The sequence below is a fragment of the Hippoglossus stenolepis genome, chromosome 4, assembly GCF_022539355.2.
Source record: "Hippoglossus stenolepis isolate QCI-W04-F060 chromosome 4, HSTE1.2, whole genome shotgun sequence".
NCBI classification, from domain to species: Eukaryota; Metazoa; Chordata; class Actinopteri; order Pleuronectiformes; family Pleuronectidae; genus Hippoglossus; species Hippoglossus stenolepis.
In genome coordinates, this window is record NC_061486.1 from 18,234,593 (window position 1) to 18,256,629 (window position 22,037).

The window sequence follows — 22,037 nt, forward strand, 5'->3', positions numbered from 1 at the left end:
TTTTATTAAGCAGCTTGAAAAAATAACAACAACATATTTGATTGGATATGAATAGTTTTTAGTGTTACATTGAAGATATTATTAGAAATTTTACAAAATATAATCAAATGAAATTATTTACATTCTGATTTAATGCAAGTAGATGTCTTACACAACTGAGATAATGACTTGTCTTCCTCTATAGCTCTCACTGCTCCTCTGAGTCTGCACGTGTGGCTAAAACTTGTGCCTAAAAACTGAACCTGAATTCAAAAGACAATACAGTCACTACAAACTTGACAAAATGGACACATTCTTGCAGAGTGGGGATGTTATACATTTACAGAAGCAAAATAATTCGTTTTTGTTGAGGCAAAACAGCAGAAATCCTTTGTCATTTCATTGGGATGGGTTCTGATTCTGGGGATGAAGCTGTTGAAATAACACCTGAGAATAAACTGATGTTTCTGTTTGTGAAATTTGGCACAAAAAAATCCCCCAAAACAATGTAAAGTAAAAACACTGACCAGTGAAACATATAGCAACGGCTGGAGACGCAGAAGCAGAGCTTTAACAAATCAGCAACACAAACGCAGACTTTTCTTCACACACAGCGTTGTTTGCCCAAAGAATTAGTCGATAAACATTTATATCATTTATCAGCGTCATGAGGGCAGACATTCAGCACAGCCACAGAGATTAATCTGAGACAATTCAGTCAAATCCCAATTATCTGTCTTAACCCATTTAGCAGATTGTGTATTCTTAAATGTTATCCTTATTAATACCATATAAAGATAGTTATGGTACTGCCTCCTTGTGGCAGCCGTCGGTAGTGAAATCAGAGCAGCTTCTGTTCGACAAACTGGTCCCCATTGCCATTTTCAGCGAGTATGAATACCAAAGGAACAAAGTCACATCCCGAAAGCACACAGCACAAAACTGCAAAAGCCCCGACTTCAGTCTCAAAAGTAAAAGACAAAAGTTTTAGAGTCAGTTGGATCAGAACTGAAACTTTTCCTAAACGAGTGCAGAGACGTTTGAACTGAAAACTTAGATTAGTTAGTAAAATAACATGATTCAGATGTGACGGAAAATTGCTCCTCTCTACAATCAGCAAGAAGGATGACGCGCACGGTTTCGAGGTAAACTGTCGAGTGAATGAGGCACAGACGTCAAAATAACAGCCGAGCCCTCTGAGACTTCCTGAAATACATGTTCCGACATATTTCTACAACACCCTGCTCTTTAAAAAGTTTTAAAAAAAAATCCTCCCCACCTGTCTCTACGAAGGCCTACTGTTCCTCATGGAAATGTATGAATTTATGATCAAAAGTAGAGTCACGCCTCTGGTTTTTAAGGCCACTTCTTTTCTTACTTCATTCATCTGAAAGGAAACAAAAATCCAAGAGGCTACTTTGTAAATGCTGGTGTTCAGGATGACAGTGTTTCTGCATTCCTCATCTAATCTCTTGTGCTGCCATCGAAACAGAAAAATATAGTTGTAATTACAAAGGAATAAAAATAACAGCATGTACATTCAAGAAATATTTCATTTATATCAAATTTCTGTCAAATTCACAAAGCCTCCAGTAGTACAAATATAGAATTTTGCTCTATATGAGATAATCGGTTAAAAGGTGTAATTCCCTGCAAATCTCAATGTGCGAGTGTGTTTGTGTGTGTGTGTACAGTATCACTGTGGATAGGTATATATATATATATATATATATATGTGTGTGTGTGGTTGGTTGTATTTGTTCATCTGTGGTATGTGTGTGTGTGTGTATTAGTGTGTGTGAAGGGGACAAAGGAGTCAGTTCTGCGGGGTCGGTCACAGCCGTGTCTCCCTGTCTGTGCTGTTATCTGACATTTGCTGTAACTGGTCAGAATTAGAAGTCGTGAGCTCCTCCTTCCTGAGCGCCTCCAGCTCCGTGCTGCCGTTGGCCAGAGCTCCGTGGACGGCGTTTCTCTCCTCCCTCTTCAGCTGGCGACTGAGCAGAATGAAGCCCGGGATGCAGATGAGGAACGAGGCGGTCCGCAGGCTCATTGTCAGGCCCAGGTACGCAATCCTGAGGAGGGGGGGCATAAAAGGAATTCTATTTTTATTGGACCTTAAAGTATGCTGAATTACGTCTTAGCGGTTCCTGTTTGTATGGATGTATCTATCACTTATGAGAAGTATCTTTTGGTCGGTGGTTTCTAAACAGATTTCTGGATGTTTATTTGTAATGGAAGACTTCACAATAGTGCAGTGGTGAGCACTTGTTGCCTGGCAGCAAGAGGGTTCCGAGTTTGAATCCCAGTTTGGCCAGGGGTCTTTCTGTGTGGAGTTTGCAAGTTCTCCCCGTGTCTGTGTGGACTTTCACTGGCAAATAAATTGACCATAGGTGTGAATGTTTGTATGTTGGCCCTGCAATATGCCTGACCCCCCCTGTGGCCCTTACAGGATCAGCAGTACAGATAATGAATGGATGGATGGACCCCACAATGAGACCCCCAGGCAGCGCAAGTCACAATGAATTCAAACATATGTGTGTCATGTATGTTCAGATTTGAAAAGGTATGACTTTCAAGGAAATTGCAGCAATCAGGTGAAAAAGGTTTTAAAGTTTAAAATGTTTATTGACAGCCTATTCTGTATATTCATGTCAACACTCATATTGGCTTGAACGTGTATTTAGCTTGAATGCCAAATACACACAATAATGAAGTGTTTATAATAGAATATACCAAATATAACAGAGAAGCATCAAATATGTAGCAACCCTAAAATTCAGTTAAAGTCTTAACTGAATCCTGAAAATGAGATATGATCCCTAACATGAAGTGAGTACCTGTACGCAGTGGTGTTGTAGATTCTACAGGCTCCTATGCCTCCACACTTCTTCTGACCCCACTTTAGACATGTGGTGTCAATGATCGCTCCGAAGTAGATGGGCGCTGGGATCCCTGCTGTGGATCACAAACGTATTTCTTTATTATCACATCCTTCAGAGTGGAAACAGCAGAGTATGCAAACACTGTCCAGACTAATTAAAATAAACTCACAGTCATAATAAGCCTCAAACATTAATACTTATGTTGGAGCGTATCGATGTATAGATTCAAACCAGAATGACATTTTCAAGGTTTCCATTTTAGCCCTGAGCCACTCAAACATGTTTGAATAGCGGATGATAATTCTAATTTTGTTTCAAGGAGATTTACCGAGGGTACGTGTTGCCAGAGCGTGGAAACCCAAGGCCAGAGATTTCAGCTGTGGTTTTATGCACCTGCGGAAAGAAAAGAAATGTAGATTTGAATTTTTCAGGATAAATCAGAAACTGGTTGGAAACTCTCAGCCACATCGGGGAAAAAAAGGAGAAAACACAGTCAAGGTCAGGTAGAAATCTCTTTGTTAGAGCCTATGGACACATGGAAACAGGAAACTTGTACAGCACGTAGAACAGTTTCTGTCCGGTCATCATTTCCTAAACCGATTATGACAAACGGCTTTTCTCACCTGACTTAATTAACACCAATAAAACCCAAGGAAGAGGAAGAACTGGAATTATTGACCAATGAGGTTCTCTGATCACGGAGCAAAACCTGCCCCAAGCTCTACTGAGATATTTGGTGCAAAAGTGAGAGAGGGGAGGAACAACAAAACTGCATTTGAGTCTCATAGCGGCAGATTCAAGCAGTTCAAGTTGTGTGTACTCTTGTTTGAGAGGAGAGAGAAGTTCACACTTTGTCCATGACTTCACATTCTTTGTAACAGGGGTGTGAATGTGTTTTGCAGCAACCGTAGCAAAAAATGTGAGAGCAGAAGTTTCTTTTAGTTTGCAATTCCTCAAACATTTTTCTCTGTGACTTCAAATGCACTGAAAAACTTCCTTTCTACAAGTTCAAATTCCATGGTCACAGGTGCTCAAACAGCTTTTCTGATCCCAGATCTAACATCGCTGAAAATCAGAGGAATGAAGAAACACTTATGCCGACATAAAAATGAAAAAGTACAAGAACATCACAGCACAGAAAGTCCTTTCATTACTGCGAGGTCATTGCATTTAAACAGGATCAGCTGATAAGGCTTGATGTGAACCCATGTCTGTCTCTTTTTTATTATTCCTTTTTACCTTTACATAGATAGAAAAAAAATGTTATTGTGATTAAAGATGTTTAGTGTAGTGTCCGCCAGCAGAGGACGCTGCTGAGCAGAAGAATCTATTGCTGGTTCATAAAATAGACACACACACACACACACACTTACCTTAACCTAAACCTAAACCCTAGACTAACCTAAACTTTAAATTAATCTTATCCTAACGCTAAAATTAAATGTTTTACATTATGAGGACTTGCTTTTTGTCCCCGTGATTTAGGTTCCCACACCATCAGTAATACATTGACTACACACACACACACACAAAGTGTCCACATTTTTAGCTCCTAACTGAAACCTTCCCGTGAGTGAATTAACCAAATAGAGGCTCTTCAAACTTCAGTCACATGGATCATTAAACATTTATTTACTGCTCGGTCTGACAATGTTCCCTTTGAGCAAATAACGTCATTGATGAGTACAGAGATAACATAAGTGAATTATAATCACACCGGCACAGAGCAGCCAGTCTCTGCTCACCGACTCAAATGTTTACCCATCGCCGCTGTTGATTATCCATATCTCAGAACATTTGATGCTTGGGCGCTGACCCACATACAACATATCACAAATACTGCGCACAAAAACGCTGCATCCCTGTCATACTAATCTGACGCTTTCTTTCACTTGGCCCCTCAGCAGTGCAGTGGCATTGAGACCGCACAATCCCCCTGAGAATCACGAGTGGGAGGTATGCAGCACAGGCTGTCATGTCCCCTTTTTTCTGTATCAGAGATGGTCATCCCAGTAAATTCAAAAAAGGATAAGTTCACTGTTGACTGTTTCAACATCGGCCATCAGTCACTCTTAAGACAATGTTGCTGAATCAGTTTCGACAAATGTAGCATATTCTGCAGCAGCTTCTCACAGCTTCAGGATTTACAAGTTGGAAAATGTCTAAAAATAGAGGCATGGTGGTGCATCGGTTAGCTAAAGCAAAAAAAGTTGGGCCGGGGTCTTTCTGTGTGGAGTTTGCATGTTCTCCCCGTGTTTGCAAAGGTTTTCTCTGTGTACTCCGGCTTCTTCTCACAGTCCAAAGGCATGCAGATTGGGGCTGGAAAATAGTTGTGTAACTGAGAAAAAAATAAAAATAAATTCAGGGATACAGGCACGAGTTCAAATTAACTAAATGTGGACGGGCAGCAGGAATTGCCGCAAATTGTTTAATTTTACAAGCCTGCGACCCATCCTTTGATCCTTTCACTTACGCTCAAATGTCTGTCCCTACCGACATGGAACTAGCTCGAATCACATAAAGCATAACCGCATTGTTTATAAGATTCTGCTCCTCACCTTTAAAGCCATCAATAACCTCGCTCCTCTATACCTTTCTGAACTCCTGCACATCGACACACCCTCCCTCACCCTCAGGTCTTCTTCTACTATCCACCTCACTGTACCACCTGCCCGCTTGACCACCATGGGATCTAGAGGCTTTAGCCGCTCCGCTCCCCGCCCTCTGGAACTCCCTCCAACCAGACATCCGCAACATTGACTCTCTCTCCATTTTCAAATCCCGTCTCAAAACCCATCTTTTTAAACTGCCATATTCAGTTTGATTGTTTTCTATTTGGCCAACCTACATAATGTTTTATTCACTGTTCATCTATTGATCTTTTTGATACATTGTTTGCTTTTTTCAGTTTCTATCTGTGCCTTGTGAAGGTGACCTTGAGTGCTGTGAAAGGCGCCTATAAATAAAATGTATTATTATTAAGCTGGCCTCATCTGTGAGCAAGAGATCAGACACTAGCCCTCAGGATTTTGATTGATTCTCAACCGACCATCACACTGAGGGATTTAAACCTGAAGAAATCAAAGACGAATGGACTATTTTTAACCAGGTTGTTCGACAAAGCCACTTGTTTACACACAGAGACACAAAGACACACTAACAAAACATGGAGCCATGGCCAGTAACAGAAATAACCCAAATCATTGTCTCTGGACGCTTTGAACCATAAAAAGCTAAAAGCTAATACACACCTCCTATGACTCCTGCAGGTCAGGCAGGAGGTGTGTAAACAATCCAGTGCTAACTGGTGTAAAACGTTGTTTTCCCAATAGTTAAATGAAAGTAACATGATTACATGAAAAATGTAATTGAATCTGTCACTGAGGGACAGTGGCTCAATAGACAAATCGGGAAGAGCTAGAGATTGACTTCACTCATATTTTGTATAATGTGAGAGACTTTCTGAAACGAAGGTGTCAATCAAATCGGAAAGGATTTGATATCACAAGGTGAATGAAATGTTGAAATCACATTATTACTTCCCCCAAGTAGGTTGTGTTTTCGTCTGTGTTAGTTTGTCTGTATGTAAGTCAGCGGTATACATCAGGGAAGAACCCAATAACTCTTCATACGGATCTGGATCAGGGGGCAGATCCAGTTCTTCAATATTGTGAGATGAGGAGTTTTTCAACGTTTTCCATGACTTCTCAGAAAACTAGTGCAGTGCCTGTTCTAAACCTGCCTGTTTGGAATGAACTGTTTGTTTGGCCTGTGTTAAAGCTCTGGAGCTACTTCAGAATTATTCCTTGTCATAAGAGAGTCCTCCTCAAACAGTTTTTTATTGTTTGTCTTCTGGACGTTGTGTGCACAGTTTTTAATAAACAGTCTAACTAAACAGAGTGAAGTTAGAAACTTTGTGTTCATCCTACCTGGTAAATCTGCAGTGAAGATTTTAAAGTCAATGTTTTTCATAAAATGAAACAGAATTTGCTTCATTACTGTTCATGTTTGTGGCTTATATATACATTTTAATGAATGACTTAACTCAAATAACATTGCATGTCAGATATTTCAGAGGTCTGTCAAGCATCCACACAATCTTCAGACTGAAGCTCTCAACTTTTCAAAATAAAAGCTCTGTAATTCAGCTTGAAATAAAGCAACAACAAAACGAATCGTGTGCTTTTACTTCAAAGACAAATTGCCAAACAGGAGTGAGACCAGCACCTGTGCTGTGTGTCTGTGTCAGTCCGATGTGGTGAAATAAACATATTCAGATTATCAGAAAGGTCTGAATGCCTTCTAGTTTATTTTTTACTTAAGTCTGACCTGATGAGAATCATGTAGCCTGGTGTCCCACCAAGGGAGATGATGAAGGAAGTGATGACAGAGAGACCCAGGAAGTACGGGAACATCCTGTCGCAGTCGTCCTTGTGAAGGCACTGACCTGTAGTGGCCGTAAAGTTACCAGCCACACCGACACAGCTACAGTTAGAGAAGACCTGGAGAGACACGCATAGTCGCACACGAGTGACAATGTATAGCAGGACACAGACACACATACATATATATATATATATACAGTTATACATACTTACATACAAACATATAAGCAGAAATGGGTGTGCAGGTGTTTTCAGTGTTTAAAGACCCACTCTGGTGAAAATCAAGTTTTTCAAACAAAACCCCCTTGTCCCTATTATATGATAAAAGTATAATTTTTTTTTTTTAAACGAATGCAAGTCTGAAAAAACAAATTCAAACAGCCAGGGTTGGTGACATCACAAAGCTAAGAAACCAATCATCTCATTTGTGGGTGGAGCTCAGCAGCTGGAAAAGACTCTTTGACGTGGGGAGACTGGGATACTGTGTTATATACAGTAGACCTTGAGACAGAGTTTTGAGACTGTTGAAGTTCAGCTGCCGCCTACACATTAGTAAGGTATTTACCACGTTAATTAATTTTCCATGTGTATTTTTTATAGTATGAGTACCTTGTCAACTTACAGTGTTTCTCCCTGAGCCAGCAGAAGTGGAGCAGCCAGCGAGGCAGGGAGAAACATATGTGATGCCGTTCTCTCCACAGACCGGGTCCCAGTCGCTCGCTGAACACAAGCAGCCTGAGTTACAGGCTGTGAACACTGGATGTTTATCATAAGATACCCTGTCCACGCTGGAAGAAGAGAGCAAGAGCAAATAACAAATATTTACTGTGCCATTACATCCAGGTACTAAAATGTTTTATATTATGCTTTACATAATTAAATCATACAAATCTATGGATGACGATACATGACTTAAGTATAAATAAATAAATGTATTAATAAATGCATAAAGAAATAAGGAAAGAAAGAAAGAAATACAGAAATAAATACAGAAATGTATAAATAAATGTCTTAAATATATTTCCACATTTATTTATTTCCACATTTATTTATTTCTGTATTTCTGTGTCCGTATGCTAATGAGAAAAGCGGTCCTAACCTCAGTCTCATGCAGGATTGGTCACAGGAGTGTGATGATCCAGTCCTACTACTTGTGCCTTTCAATGCTGACTGTTGTCCAGTAGCTGTTTGCAGTGTTGAGCCAGTTCACACTTAAAATGAACTAGTTCAAGTTCAGAGGGTTAGGGTTCGTTAAGGTTATTTTTTATTGGGATGATCTAGGTGTCAGTAGTCCTGACTGTGAGCGTCTCGTGTTGTACTGAGCACAACATGTTGACGAGTCATTTTTCATGATGTTTAAATGCAGCCTCATAAACTCTGGAGCGAATCAAACAAACACTAAGTTACTTCATGTACTGATCAGTTCCTGATAACGAGTGAGGAGTGTTTATTAGTTAGAGTGAGAGCAGAGAGGAGGAGGACACAGAAACTCCAGCTTGGTCCAAACCACCTGCAGCTTCTGCTCTGATCATGAAGCAGCGGCGCTGATCACTGAGCAGATGTGAACAAAGAAACTCTGTGTTTTCACTGTTTCCACTGTTCTACAAAGTCACTGGCCGGCTGCTTCACGGTGACGAGCTCTGATCTCACTGTGTGTGTCTCTGAGGGAGTGAGTGGTGGTGGGGGGGGCATAGCCCCAGGGCCTGTGTGTGTGTGTGTGTGTGTGTGTGTGGGGGTATATGCTCAGTTGACCAATCCCGCTCGAGACTGAGGTTGACCTCCTACCTCATTTGCATATGGACACAGAAATACAGAAATAAATAAATGTGGAAATAAATTTAAGACATTGATTCATTTACTTCTGCAAAAATACAGCTTTATTCATTTCCTTATTTATTTATGTATTTATTTATACATTTATTTATTTATACTTAAGTCATGTATTGTCCTCCATACAAATCAAACAAACAAACAAAAATAAATATGTACCAAATGTATGTATGTCTGTTTTAATTCTAATGTTCTCTTATAAATATCCAAACAGAAATAATAAATAAATGTTCTAGGTAAACTTATAAATACATGTTATTATTAAGCAACTACTTAAACAATAAACATGGTTGGTGGCAGGTTGTGTGGATGTTGGACTTCATGGATGAATGAACAGATTGCTGCTCACTCATCTATGAGAGTAAATAGAGAGTTAATGAGCATTAGGGGATTGACATATATATATATATATATATATAAGCAGTATTGTGTCAGCACACTGACCACAGCATTTTCATAACATGTATGTCTTTTCCCTCATATACCTGAACCCTGTATGTTTTCATGAAACAGTACTTTGATTTAGCTGAGATGTGAAAAGTCTTGAGAACGGTTATCGCTCACTGATGCTACGAGAAGAAAAAAGTGTCTGACTTGACGGTTGTGTTTGTTTTGCTGCATCTCTGCAGCCGCTGGCAGATCACACCGGCAAATCAGGCCAGACACGGTCAGACCAAGTCCAACTCGACCGCAGCTACTGTGACAAACCCAGATTTCCTCGCAGGATTTTACTGCAGGTTGCTTTGGTTTGGACTTTTGTCTAAATTTCCCCCTTTCATAATTTTGATAAAGTCTGTAGGTAAAAAAAAGTTCACTGAGGTCTGTGAAGCATCGACACAATCTTCAGACCCAAGTTGGTCATTCTGATCGGTATAAACCATTTCAGCACAGAAACGAACGTGCTTTCACTCTAAAACATCTGTCAGTCCGATATGGTGAATAAAAAATTATGTGATTATCAAAATGATCTTGCAGGTCAGATGTTATTTCCCTCAGGCTGCCAGTTACCAACTGTTGCTGTAGTTTATGTGAGGACATCGAAGAAGAAATGTTCAACTCAGTCCACAAACTAAAGGCAAACAAACCCACTGACTACTAGAGAGTGCTGGTCGCCTGTTTATTCAGTTCTTATTAATAGTGCTTGTTCAAATCGCACCAAACACGGCAATGCACTTCCTTAGGCAATTTACAATAGACGTACCAATTGTGAAGCTAATTAGATGAATGGTTCAAGAGATATGTGTTCCACATACAGATGGACAAACAGATGTGGAATTAGTATAGGTAGATCTTAGTATCTTGCTTTTTCACAAATTTTGTGTCGGTGTTCTTTGGAAAATTGTCATTCAACGTAAACGTTATGCATTTTATGTATATATGCAGAAACTCTGGAGGCTCTAACTTGGACATTTGCACTCATGCATGCACCTCCACCGGAGAAACTGCGGAGGATCTCTGGAGTTCAGTGCATGTCTGAAACCAGCTATATAAATTCGAAAGGCAGCCTGTCACAAGATCTGATGACAATGTTGTGTGCGTGTATGTTTGGTGTGTGTGTTAGCGAGCGAGGTCTGAGGACGCCCTTCATATGTGGCCACATGTGCCTGAGACCACCTCCGAATATGGTCTGAGTGATCGGGTCTCAGGAAACGTTGGGCACATAGTTTGTGCCATTCAAACCTGTACTTTGTGTACCTGTGACGGGATCACACAGGACAGATGCTAATACCAGGTCTGAATGGTGTCATAGAGACAACCAATCATGTTTATGGACAGTGTGTTCCTGTGTTTTCATCGAATCTTAAATAACAAACACCTACACAATCATGCTCAGTGATTACTCCTGACTCACCTGTCGTACGAAAGCGTCACTCCGGCTATCTTGGCGTTCTCACAGCTCATTGCAAAGAAGAACAACGAAAGGAAGTAGCCAATCAGAGACGTGCCGAATGCGAACCTGGCTGCTCCCATGATATTGAGCTTCAGCCTCTTCATCAGCAGACCTCCGGAAAACATCCCCAGTGCCACCGCGGGGATATTGATCACACCTTGGATTAAGAGAAGCAGGATCAATACATACTGATATTACTTGTTGCTTTGAAGGATATATATGGATTTGAAAAATGGACAAAAAACAAGATTTCATACTGTACTTGTCGATCACTTCTCTGACCCTTACTGATAACGCATGAAAGTTCACGGCTGAGTCACCACCAGAAGAATAAAGCTTCACAACTCCCAAGTCTTCTTGATCAAAAACAGATCCCTGCTTTTTTCATTGCTTTTAATGTCATCTCTTATACCGTCATTTACCCTCAGTGTGAAGACTTTTATCTACACCCATGTCATTAACTCTGGTCACTAATATTGCATTCTCTTTCATAGACAGCCAGCCTGCTCAGCGCAGGCATCTCGTCTGATGAGACCATGTGAACCTCTTTCTTTCATCCGATATTATCATCCTCATATTTTATTTAATTATCACAAATCCAGCATCTCTGCAGCCGTGGTGGTTAGTGTGATAAGCTAGAGCACAGTCCTCCCTGTCTTTGATGATATCCTCTCTGCATCTGTTTGTGCTTCATTCAGCAAATGCAAAAATAACATCAATTAACAAAAATAAACGTTGACTGGTTTATGTAAAGAAACTCTGCATTTGGAATTGTAAACATGGTTAATATATAATCAGTATAGTATTGTGTGCACTGACACAATATTTAATTTGAGTAAACTAGACCACATTCATGAGCTTGTTCTGCCACACAATGCAAACCAAGCAGAAACACCTCCCCCCCTTTTTTTCAGGTTGTATGTAACCCACGATTAATTCATGTGATGCATGCAGTATTGATGGAGAGCTTAGCACACCCATCAGGAAGTTGGCCTTTGAGGCAGACTGCCTGAAGTGCTGCTCGATGAACTTGGGCTTGTAGGTGACCATGCCGATGAGCGAGTTCAGCTGCATGATTGTCACACACAGGTAGATCAGATACACCGGGTGTCCCAGCAGAGTGCGCAGGGATGGAATAAAGTCTGTAGAGGGAAAAATACATAAATAATTGTGAGCTGGAACAAACGCCTGCCTGCAAAAGTTAAATATTAACATGTTAGAATGACTGCCGGATGTAGGGATCTCTAACTGCTGCTATGTAGTGACATTTTCGGTTTACATGTACACGTACTAAATACTTTATATTTACATCTGTGACCTTTGACCACTCAGAACTAATCAGTACATTTTTGAGTCCAAGTGACAACTTGAAGAAATTCCCTAAAGCTAGACTTGAGATATCCTGTTCAATAAGCTAAAAACATATGAGGCCACCATTACCTTGACTTTTTACCTTTGACTACCAAATTATAATCAGTTCCTCCTTCAGTCCAAGCTAGCGTTTGTATCAAATTTAAAGAAATTTCTTCGCAGTGTTCTTCAGATATTCCGTTCACAAGATCAAAAACATGTTCTGAACGGTCACAGTGACCTTGATTATTGACCTTTGACCACCAAATTCTTATCAGTTCATTCTTGAGTCCAACTAACTGTTATTTGTATCAAATCTGAAGAGATTCCATTGAGGCGTTCTTGAGATATCATATTCACAAGAATGTAATGGACAGACAAGCTGAAAACCTAATGCATCCGGCCACTTGCTATCATAGATGCAGAGGCATCTTGAAAGTAGAAAAAATATACACCATTGCATTTTATAGCCCAAAAATTTTCTACACACAGCATAGAGGCTGTAAACTTTATAATAATACACATTAAAATGTATATATACCACCAACAACAACCTCCATCCTCACCTTTGGCCATCTCTATAAAACTTGTATGTTCATCTGCTGGATACTTGTGCTTCGTGAGGGGGGAGTCTTTGATGAAGCTCGTCTGCTCTGGTGTGCACTTCTCTGGTCCCTGGGGCCCAGACATGGGCAGAGAGCGGGGGAGAAACCAGAATGGAATAGCAGAAAGCAAGGTGATGACCCCAGCTATGAGGTAGCCAAGCCACCAGGCCCCCACCCAGCGGGCATCTGCAGGGGTGATGGTGATAGTTTCTGTTTTGGGGGGAAACAGAGGTCGAGAGGTAATCAATGATCAAATAATGCTCAAGCTTACTTGAAATAGGATGCAAATATTCTCCCCCAACGTCAGCTGGGATTGGCTCAAGCCTCACTTCGACCCTCACAGTATAGAGACCATGAATGGATGGGTGGATGGATATCAGTCAATGCGTATGCTGTATGATTTAGTGCGACACTTCTATTTATAGTGAGATATGCAGGTTTTGAATACCTCATCAGGATTTCTCGCACCCATTGAACCTTCTCTCCACTTGACTGGATAACCAGGTGAAGGGATTCAGATATCGAGCACTGATACATATTCACCACATGATACAACATCAGAGGTCACCTGTATCAACATGTAGTTGGTCTTTTCGTTACCTCAGTTTCTGAAATAGAATGTGTGACTGAAAATGTTTTCCCCATCTTTATTCAAGGGCTTGGTCTTTCACTTTGAGAGCAGGATTTATTGATTTCACGTTCAGATTTCGTAATTCTTTCACTCAAACACGGCGCTCGCACTCAAACAGCCCCTGCTTGTGCTTAGATTCACTCCTCTCTTTGCCTAACCCGGACGCTGCTTCTGAGAGCCTGTGATCCAAGTATTTAATTGCCAGCGACTTCTAAATGTAATTGTTGTGCACATGACAAAAAAAGTCTTGAATCTTGAAATCTTGAATCACAGTTTGAGTGCCAGCAGAGCAGAGCGCAGGGTTTTGAGGAAGAGCATTTCAAAATCTGAAACATGATATCAACAAGTCCCCCTCTCAAACGTAGAGATGCTATTGAATAAAGATAGCAGGAAAAAAAAATGTTTCCAGACTTTTTCCAGTTGTATTCTCACATGGGCTCACTCTGACATTTTCCAAACATTTATTTTCTCCATCTTTTCCCTCCCTCACTCTGCAGTAGAGACATTTAGAGGGATTTATATTTCCTCTCCCTCACCTGGCCTTGTTCATTAGCTAATTCGATGCTAATCCCGTAGTCATTGAATTGTGCAGACACACACACACACACACACACACACACACACACACACACACACACACACACACACACACACACACACACACACACACACACACACAAACGCATGCATGCACACGGACAGTGTTCCCGTGTTGTTGTATCTGATAACATCATGCCTCAGTTTTATGAATGACAAGAGCTTTTTCAGCGAAGAACATTTTGACCTGTGATGACATCGAAAGTACAGGTGTTACTCATAACATTAACAATGGCCATGTTCTATTTGGGAACTGTTGGGTTTTCTCTACAAACTTTAAGGTCTCGACCTTATTATGTCATGATTTGGCTCTTAAATTAGACTGAACAGAATATCTTTTATTACAATCGATTCTTCATTTTTACCATGGATTTTTGTGTGAAGCACTTTGTTACCTCGTTTAGATAAGTGCTATACAAATAAAGTTATTATTATTATTATTATTCCGAGAAAACTCCAGTAAACCCTAGCAGTGTGACAGTGAGGCTTGGTGAACAACAACCTGAAACCACAGTCAGCCATCACTAAATGTAGTTTTTCTGTGTAGTTTTCCTTCGGTAAAAATCTACATTCTCGGTCTTGGGAGAATGTTGCGTTTGCTTTAATCATATCTGATTCTGACTGCAGGTCACTGGAGAGGTATAGATTTTGCAAGGGCTCACCAATAAATATATGGCATCATGCTATCATGGCATTGGTTGCATTATGGAACTGCTACATCCATTATGAAATTATAGAACAGATTACAAAGATGAAGACTAAATCTGATCAAAATAAATGTGGGATATAGACAAAAAGGTTTTCAATATATTTTAGTCAGAAATATATAGTGTCTTTTATAGGTAAGTATGATACTGTACTAATAGTTTTCTATTTTTATAACGTTTGAAAACGAAAATGAAATGAATGAATGAAATTGTATCTGTGTATCAGAAGCATGCTTGTAAAAACAGGAAGCAGATTGTTTACTCTACAGTTGGTTGCTTAGTTACAGTACTACAAGCACCAATGGTGAAAAGTAAGACCAGGGATTTATTTTCTTGCAACTGACAGTAAGTGTTAGAAACGTTAAGCATTCACCGCTGGTAGTCGAGGTGTGACTGATAAAAACAATCAGGCGACTGCGTCATCGCTTTCCTAACTTCTATGTTTCTGTTCGTCCAGACTACGATGCAGTCTTAGAGTTCTCAAACTCAAATGTCTCCAGCAGCGTTTCCAAATTTCTCAGTTTTCGGTGTTTGAAAACACTTGAGCAGTGTGGACACCAGGTATGAACATAGCAAAAATGACATTTTAAAACTAAATCATAGCACCTTGGATGTAGCCGAAGTTCAGAATATCTTCCGTACAATTTAAGATGGAATAAGAACAATCAAATGTTCTCCAAATCCATTTACACAAGCCCATTTTGAGTCTATAGAATGAAGAGTCAATGACAGCAGCTCTGCATATTTACATAATGGTCCGAACTTAAAACGAAAAATGTGCTTGTGTTTAAACTCACCCATTTTTACAAATCCAATGTCCACATAGATTTTGGCACACAGGGAGCCTAACAGGTATCCAAACACAGGTCCAACCACCGCAATGGTCTGCACACAGCCTGGGATGATGATAAACACAACGAGAAGACAAAAAAACACACAAACTGGTTAGGACTTCAGCTATTAAGAATTGAGATCCTGAGCACTACACAGACAAATTACATCTGTTTTTAACTCATCATTTGTTTGGGAATGACTAAGTAACATGATTTTTTTCATTCTTATCATTTGCTTAGAACTTAGATTTACTGCCTTGGTTGTTTGTTTTTTGAGCCAAACACCGCTGTGGAACGTGAACAAATCTGGTTTTATTTAGTTTGCTCCTTCGTGTGGAGGCTGTGATTGTGTTGATGTGACTGTATTTGTTGAGACCTCACCTGTAATATCTCCTGAACAGTTTTAACTATCAGATCAGTACAAAAAAGCTCAGTGGTCAAATATCTTGGTCATCGTTTTATATAACTGAACAGATAACGGTATGTACACTGACCTATTCTGTACATGTAAGTGTTCAACTGACGTCTGTAGAGGATCCCTGTCTGTGTACTGCTTGCCTGTGGTGCAGCTATTAACAGATCAGTGCCTTGAGGAAGTTACTGTGTGTGTCCATTTTTACTGTTACACTATGTTGTGTTCTGTGTTTATCAGAAATGTGACCCACATGTTAGATCAGTCATAAGAAGCCCTATGCACATAGTGGATAGAAGTTGAGAGGAGCACTGATGCTCTTGTATTGAAGTGTATCTCTACCTCTGGGCGGTGCTTTTCTTACCCACATATAGAGCAGCATTCTCCTCGGTAGCAAAATCATCTATGTAAGAGATCCCCAGAGGCTGAACCGGCGTCTCTCCGATCCCTCGTAGGACATTTCCCAGGAGCACATAGATCCACATTGACAGGTTGGACTCACCTTCACAACCTGGAACAACGCACAAGTGTCATCACACATCTTCACTTAGTGTGTGTGTATGCGTGAGAACCATAGACTGTATATAAAGATGGGCGAAATGACAACTCCGCAAAAGTGAAGCCAAGGCATCTTGATTGTCCCCCGGATGCGACATAGCGGTGTATATACCTTTAAGACGGGGTGCGTCTCATTCACAGCTGATCTATCGCGGGAATGGCGAAATGCATCATGGGAAATGTAGCTTGTTTGTTTGTTAGTACTCATTGCCTGCAAACAAGTTTTTGAGGTAGCATCTGAGACAATGGGTGACAATGTGAGCGAGGGAATCGATATTAAAGGTACGCCTGTGACGAAAACAACGGTGAAAACAACAATGAACAAGATTCCGACCCAGACCCATCACGTGTCTGTTGAACCACTGACCAAGGTTCAGTCAGTAAAAGACACGTTTAAGGGGGAGGGGGAAGAATACGGAGTTTGCTGGATTTTTTGGGAAAAATTTTTTTTAATGGCCAAATGTTTAAGCTACCAAATGTGTTTTACTTCATGTCTCTATCTGCTTCAGAGACGGAGAAATTTAAGTCTCTGGCTCCAAATGACGTCTTTGATGAAAAATTATTGTGTTAGTACCCGGGATATTTTGCCTTAATTTCTGAACAGTAGGAGGAAGTAGCTGCTTTCTGTGGAGGCTAGGATTGTGTTGTTTTACTGTATTTGTTGAGACTTAACCTGTAATATCTCCTGAACAGTTTTTATCAGATCAGAAAAGCTCAGTGGTCAAACATTTTGGACATCTTTTTATATAACTGAACAGATGATGTAAAGACGTGTCATCTGTCTTTATATACAGTCTGTAGTGTAAACACTCACCCTTGGCTGGCACTTCCGGCAGTTTACCATCTCGGGTCAGGTCAGCTGCTGAACCCACCGGACATGGAGACGGATTAAGTGTTGAGTTCGCTACCCACCGCACCGAGGTTTCAAACTCATAGCTGAACACAAAACACAGAGGGAACTGACATGAAATTTAAAAAAAATGCCAGTAGATTTAATAAGTTACAAGCAACAAGGGAGAATTCCTTTTGGGGAAAAGTGAAAATCCTCCAGAAGCAGCTTCAGTCAGACTCAGTGAAGCATCAAAGTGTTTGGACTGCTGCAGGTTGACCTAGTTACAGTTCTACACCACGTACACTAATACATGATTTGTGTGTGTTATCTCAGACTATATACATGAGAGGTAAAACGTAAAATAAGATAAGCGATGATATTTCCTGCGGTATTGATTCAAACATCCTGTCACAGAAATCTAGCTTTGATCTGTCTTTGATGCTAATGCTTTGTTTTTGAGACTTTACTTAAATGGTTGGTGATACAGTATGTAAAAAATCGTGTTTAAATGCTTGGATAACAGACCCATTATTGTTTGTCACAGCTTGTAAAAGAATGAGATGCACATGTAAACAACAATTTCTGTCTTGCCCAAAGCGTTTATTTTTTTATTTTTAATCTCTGCTTCCGTCAACAGACTTAACAGACAAACATTTTGTGCTGCATAGCTCCTGTGCAGCTGTTATTGATACATTGGAACAGCAAGTATAACTTATTTTGTATCTCAGTGCATTCAAATTTTTTCTTAAATGCAGTGAAAAATAAGTTAGATAGAGACTGTTATTTGTATTTGTATATTTGAATTCAAACAAGAATCAGGCCCATTGGCTCTTCTTACTCACCGTCCAATGATGAAGTGAGGCAGAGCGATGATGAAGGTGCCGATGGACATCAGCACACATCCCACTGCGATGATCTTTGGCCGATGGAGCTTTGCCCCAAAGTAGCTGACGAAGGCTATCACCAGCAGGTTACCTGATAGGAAGGAGGCGAGGACAGAAATAATTTGGATTTTAAAATACTGTTGTTTACCCCTCATGCTGAAGAGGCAGCAGGAGTTAAAGCAGTATGATACGTACGGTACAGAGCTGGATGTGGCTCTGTACAGTACACTGGCCAAGTACTCCTCACTAATATCTGTGCACAATTACACCATTAGATTTCACAATAAGTGAAGTGGTGGAGCTGTTGCTTCAAGTAGGCACTCAGTAGGGTTCAAACCTCTGCCAAAGCCAAACAGTCCCCTTATAAAACCACATTCAAATTCACTAGATCCAGATTTTGCACACACTCATAAACATCATCACGTTCCATGAAATATTCTCTAAGAAATAAAGGAAAATGTTGAAAGAGGCCATATTTCAAAGTATTAAAGAAAGTGAAAAAATGTCCTGGATCTGCCCCCTGATCCGGATCTGCAACAAAATTGAATGGGTTCTTCCATGACACATACCACATCCTTCCACCAGGTTTCGTGCTGATCTGTTTAGTAGCTTTTACACAATCTAAACTAACAAACAAACAACCCCAAACAAACAAACATGAAAACAAACAAACAAACATGTAAACATAACCTCCTTGGCAGAGGTAAAATTGAATAAGTAAATTTATATGCAACAACAAATGCAATGGAAAAGCAAACTAAAGTCTAAAGAACAATCTTCCAAATTTAACACTATACTTAAATATTTAATAATTCCTGCCCCTGGATGTACATTGACGTCTGCATTGAATTGTCCTGTGAAAGGTATCACATGGAAAACCTTGAGCTATACACAGTTGGACATGAACTCTCTATTGTCACATTTCAGTGCATTTTGTTTATGACCAGTGACACGAAAAACTCATGTCGTATTGCCACGACCCTTTTATAACTGTAAAGATTGGTTTGACGTCAATCTCTTGAACAATCCTTCAGCTGCCGTCACAATGGGTGTGTGTGAGAGAGAGAGAGAGAGAGAGAGAGAGAGAGAGAGAGAGAGAGAGAGAGAGAGAGAGAGAGAGAGAGTCGACCATCGGCAAATGTCATGTAATCATGAGTAGAAGGACATATGCAACCTTTAAGTGAACTTATAAGAAATTCTTAAAAGTAATTAAGTCTTCCCTAGTATACATGGTAATTACAGTGACTCTTGTACATGAGAGGTATGTACAGTGACGGAGTTTACTTTGTTTATCTGAAAACTGCATTGGAACATGTATCTGTAAAAACCTGGAACATGCTAAGAATTATTCATGCAGCATCTAATGGGATCTTTTTATGAGTCAGCCATCATTATTACATTTCATTCTCCCCATTATTATCATTATTACTCTTTATATTGTTTTATTTTTTCTTTCCCACTCCTCCTCTGCCCCTTTGTTTTCCCTCCACTCTGTCCTCCTCGCTTGTTTTTCGCCCTTTCCCTCCATTTTTCTTTCCGCTTCACGGTGCCCTGCTCTGCCTCTATGTTGCCTCGGCAACGATCCTATAGAAAAAGCTTGTTGCCTAGGCCACGTGTTTTTCAAGGGAGACGAAGAAATGGAGAGATATCCAGGGTATTCAGGCTCTGGCTGCGTGACAGGTGTCGTCATCACCTTTTGTCTCCTCTGGCAGATACCCATAACCATAATCAGAGCATCAGCAGGTCACACACTCGCTCACAATGTTATTGAAGGAAAATGTGAATTATTCTTTCTTAATCCTATGATGTCAATGTGGGCTCAAACAGTAAAGGAGCAAAGGTAGAATGAGAATCTCTTTGGGTCTCTCGCTCTGTAACCTATATAACCTGCATTTCCTGTTTGTCATTTGGCGGCTGCCTTTAGGCAAAGTGATTGACAACTGAGGGACGACAAAAAGCTCCAGTACAATAGAAGAGCTTGACGTAAGTAAAAGTGCTACATCTGTTCATTAGGAGAGGAGGTTTAGGAGATCAGGTCGGGAAGTTCACTGCAAATGCACAGTAGAAGTGCTAGTTAGGCATTTGAGGGGAGAAGGTGCTCTCAGAAGAGATCAATCTGCAAGAAGTGTAGCTAGAGAGGGACGCCCCTGCTCCGATAGCACTTCCCTGCTCATTCCAGCATCAGTGGTGCAGCGGGCAGAGGCAGGATGTAATGTATTAATTCCGCTGTGCAGATCACATGATTTTGTTAACAGCACATTAGCAACAGTGTCGGCTCTTATCACCAGAAACTCTCTCGACATCTTTGTCGCTGTCTTCTACGTCTATGGCTCCGCTTTTTCATCAGGAGATATTTGTTATCTTTTTATTTTGGGCATATTTGCGTCTGTCACTCGCTCACGGTGAATCCAGCGGAGGATCTCTTGCCGTGTTCTCACATCTGCTCCTGTGGGCTTTCTGCGGACTCTCTGGGGCCAGGTGGAAAGAGTCTGCAGAAAGTCGTTCACACGTGCACATCCTGTGGAGACACTGCAGAGGATCTCCGCAGCTCAGTGCATGTGTGTAAGCAGCTTATGTGTCATAGACATGCAGAGATTCATGCTGAGACTGGGGTCATCTGGTGGATCTAACAGGTACACCGAGAAGAGTAGTTTATACACAAGACATTGCCACTGAATGGGCTGTACTGCAGCTCTGTAAACCAGATCTACTATCTAGCTGCACATTTTCACAAATTAAATCTGTGGTTTGATCAGGAATTTATTCAATGAAATAATCCGACTACCTGCTTTATGCACAGTAACCCCTTAAGGATTCATATTTTTGATGTTTAGATTGATTTAACCAGAGCTGCTCTGTTTACGTGAAGCAACGTTTTATAAGAATGAAAAGCATCCACAAAATGTCTGACCTCTGAAACTTTGGACCCTGCGGTGGATTGGGCATCTTCACAGGCTGTCTACATCACCTCTTGTCCAATGTGATCATGTGAGCAGGGATTGGCTCCAGAACCCGACAATAACGTACAGGATTAGTGACTTAAAACAAAATTGATGACTGGATTAAACTATTTAATCTTTCTCAACTTGAGTTTTACATACGAAGATGATTGAGAGTGGCAGCAGTAAGGGAAACAGCTTTTTTGGGCCTTTTTAAACCAACTACTTAAACGATTAAGTGTCCTTAAGATCTAACCTACATTACCAGTGGGAAAAGCAGTATTGCTCATGCATGTGATATTTGATAAATGTCAACACAGAAATAGGGAATTTGTGTCTGGCTTACACAACAAATTATTTTAAGTATTGCCTGCAGGGACCGTCTGCTCGTAACTGATTCACATGTCAGATAAAAGCTTGTAAATTGCTTATAATTCTCATGTCATAAGATTCAATGAAACAGTATAGAGAAACTATTATAGCATCACAAAACCTTCCAAATTCTAACTCTCTGCAGCAAAAGGACAGCTTGGAGACTCTTTGTGTCCCTGGTTGACACTATGACTCACCAAACACACGCACACACACACACACGTACAGCCTCACACACACACACCTGTCCTCTTCTTGGTAGCCTGATGAATCCTTTATCCACAGCGTGAATATCTCTGTGACCCATTCATATTTCTGTCCCAAAGACAGAAAGAGAGGAGGGAGGGGAG

General features: G+C 40.5%; 1 protein-coding gene across 2 annotated transcripts in view; it reads right to left on the reverse strand.

Moving 5' to 3' along the window:
* Positions 1-41: 41 nt before the first annotated feature.
* The window catches only part of LOC118106244 (solute carrier organic anion transporter family member 1C1), a 36,733-nt gene continuing 14,737 nt past the window's right edge, over positions 42-22,037 (reverse strand). For both annotated transcript variants that reach the window (XM_035154636.2, XM_035154637.2), the window contains 12 exons: positions 18,335-18,467; positions 17,475-17,596; positions 16,467-16,613; positions 15,655-15,753; positions 12,884-13,132; positions 11,945-12,109; positions 10,929-11,124; positions 7,869-8,034; positions 7,191-7,363; positions 3,190-3,254; positions 2,817-2,934; positions 42-2,051 (listed from right to left, as the gene is read on the reverse strand). In XM_035154636.2, the coding sequence (XP_035010527.1) occupies positions 1,814-2,051; positions 2,817-2,934; positions 3,190-3,254; positions 7,191-7,363; positions 7,869-8,034; positions 10,929-11,124; positions 11,945-12,109; positions 12,884-13,132; positions 15,655-15,753; positions 16,467-16,613; positions 17,475-17,596; positions 18,335-18,467 (1,871 nt within the window). In that variant the 3' untranslated portion in view covers positions 42-1,813. The remainder of the gene's footprint in view (positions 2,052-2,816; positions 2,935-3,189; positions 3,255-7,190; positions 7,364-7,868; positions 8,035-10,928; positions 11,125-11,944; positions 12,110-12,883; positions 13,133-15,654; positions 15,754-16,466; positions 16,614-17,474; positions 17,597-18,334; positions 18,468-22,037) is intronic.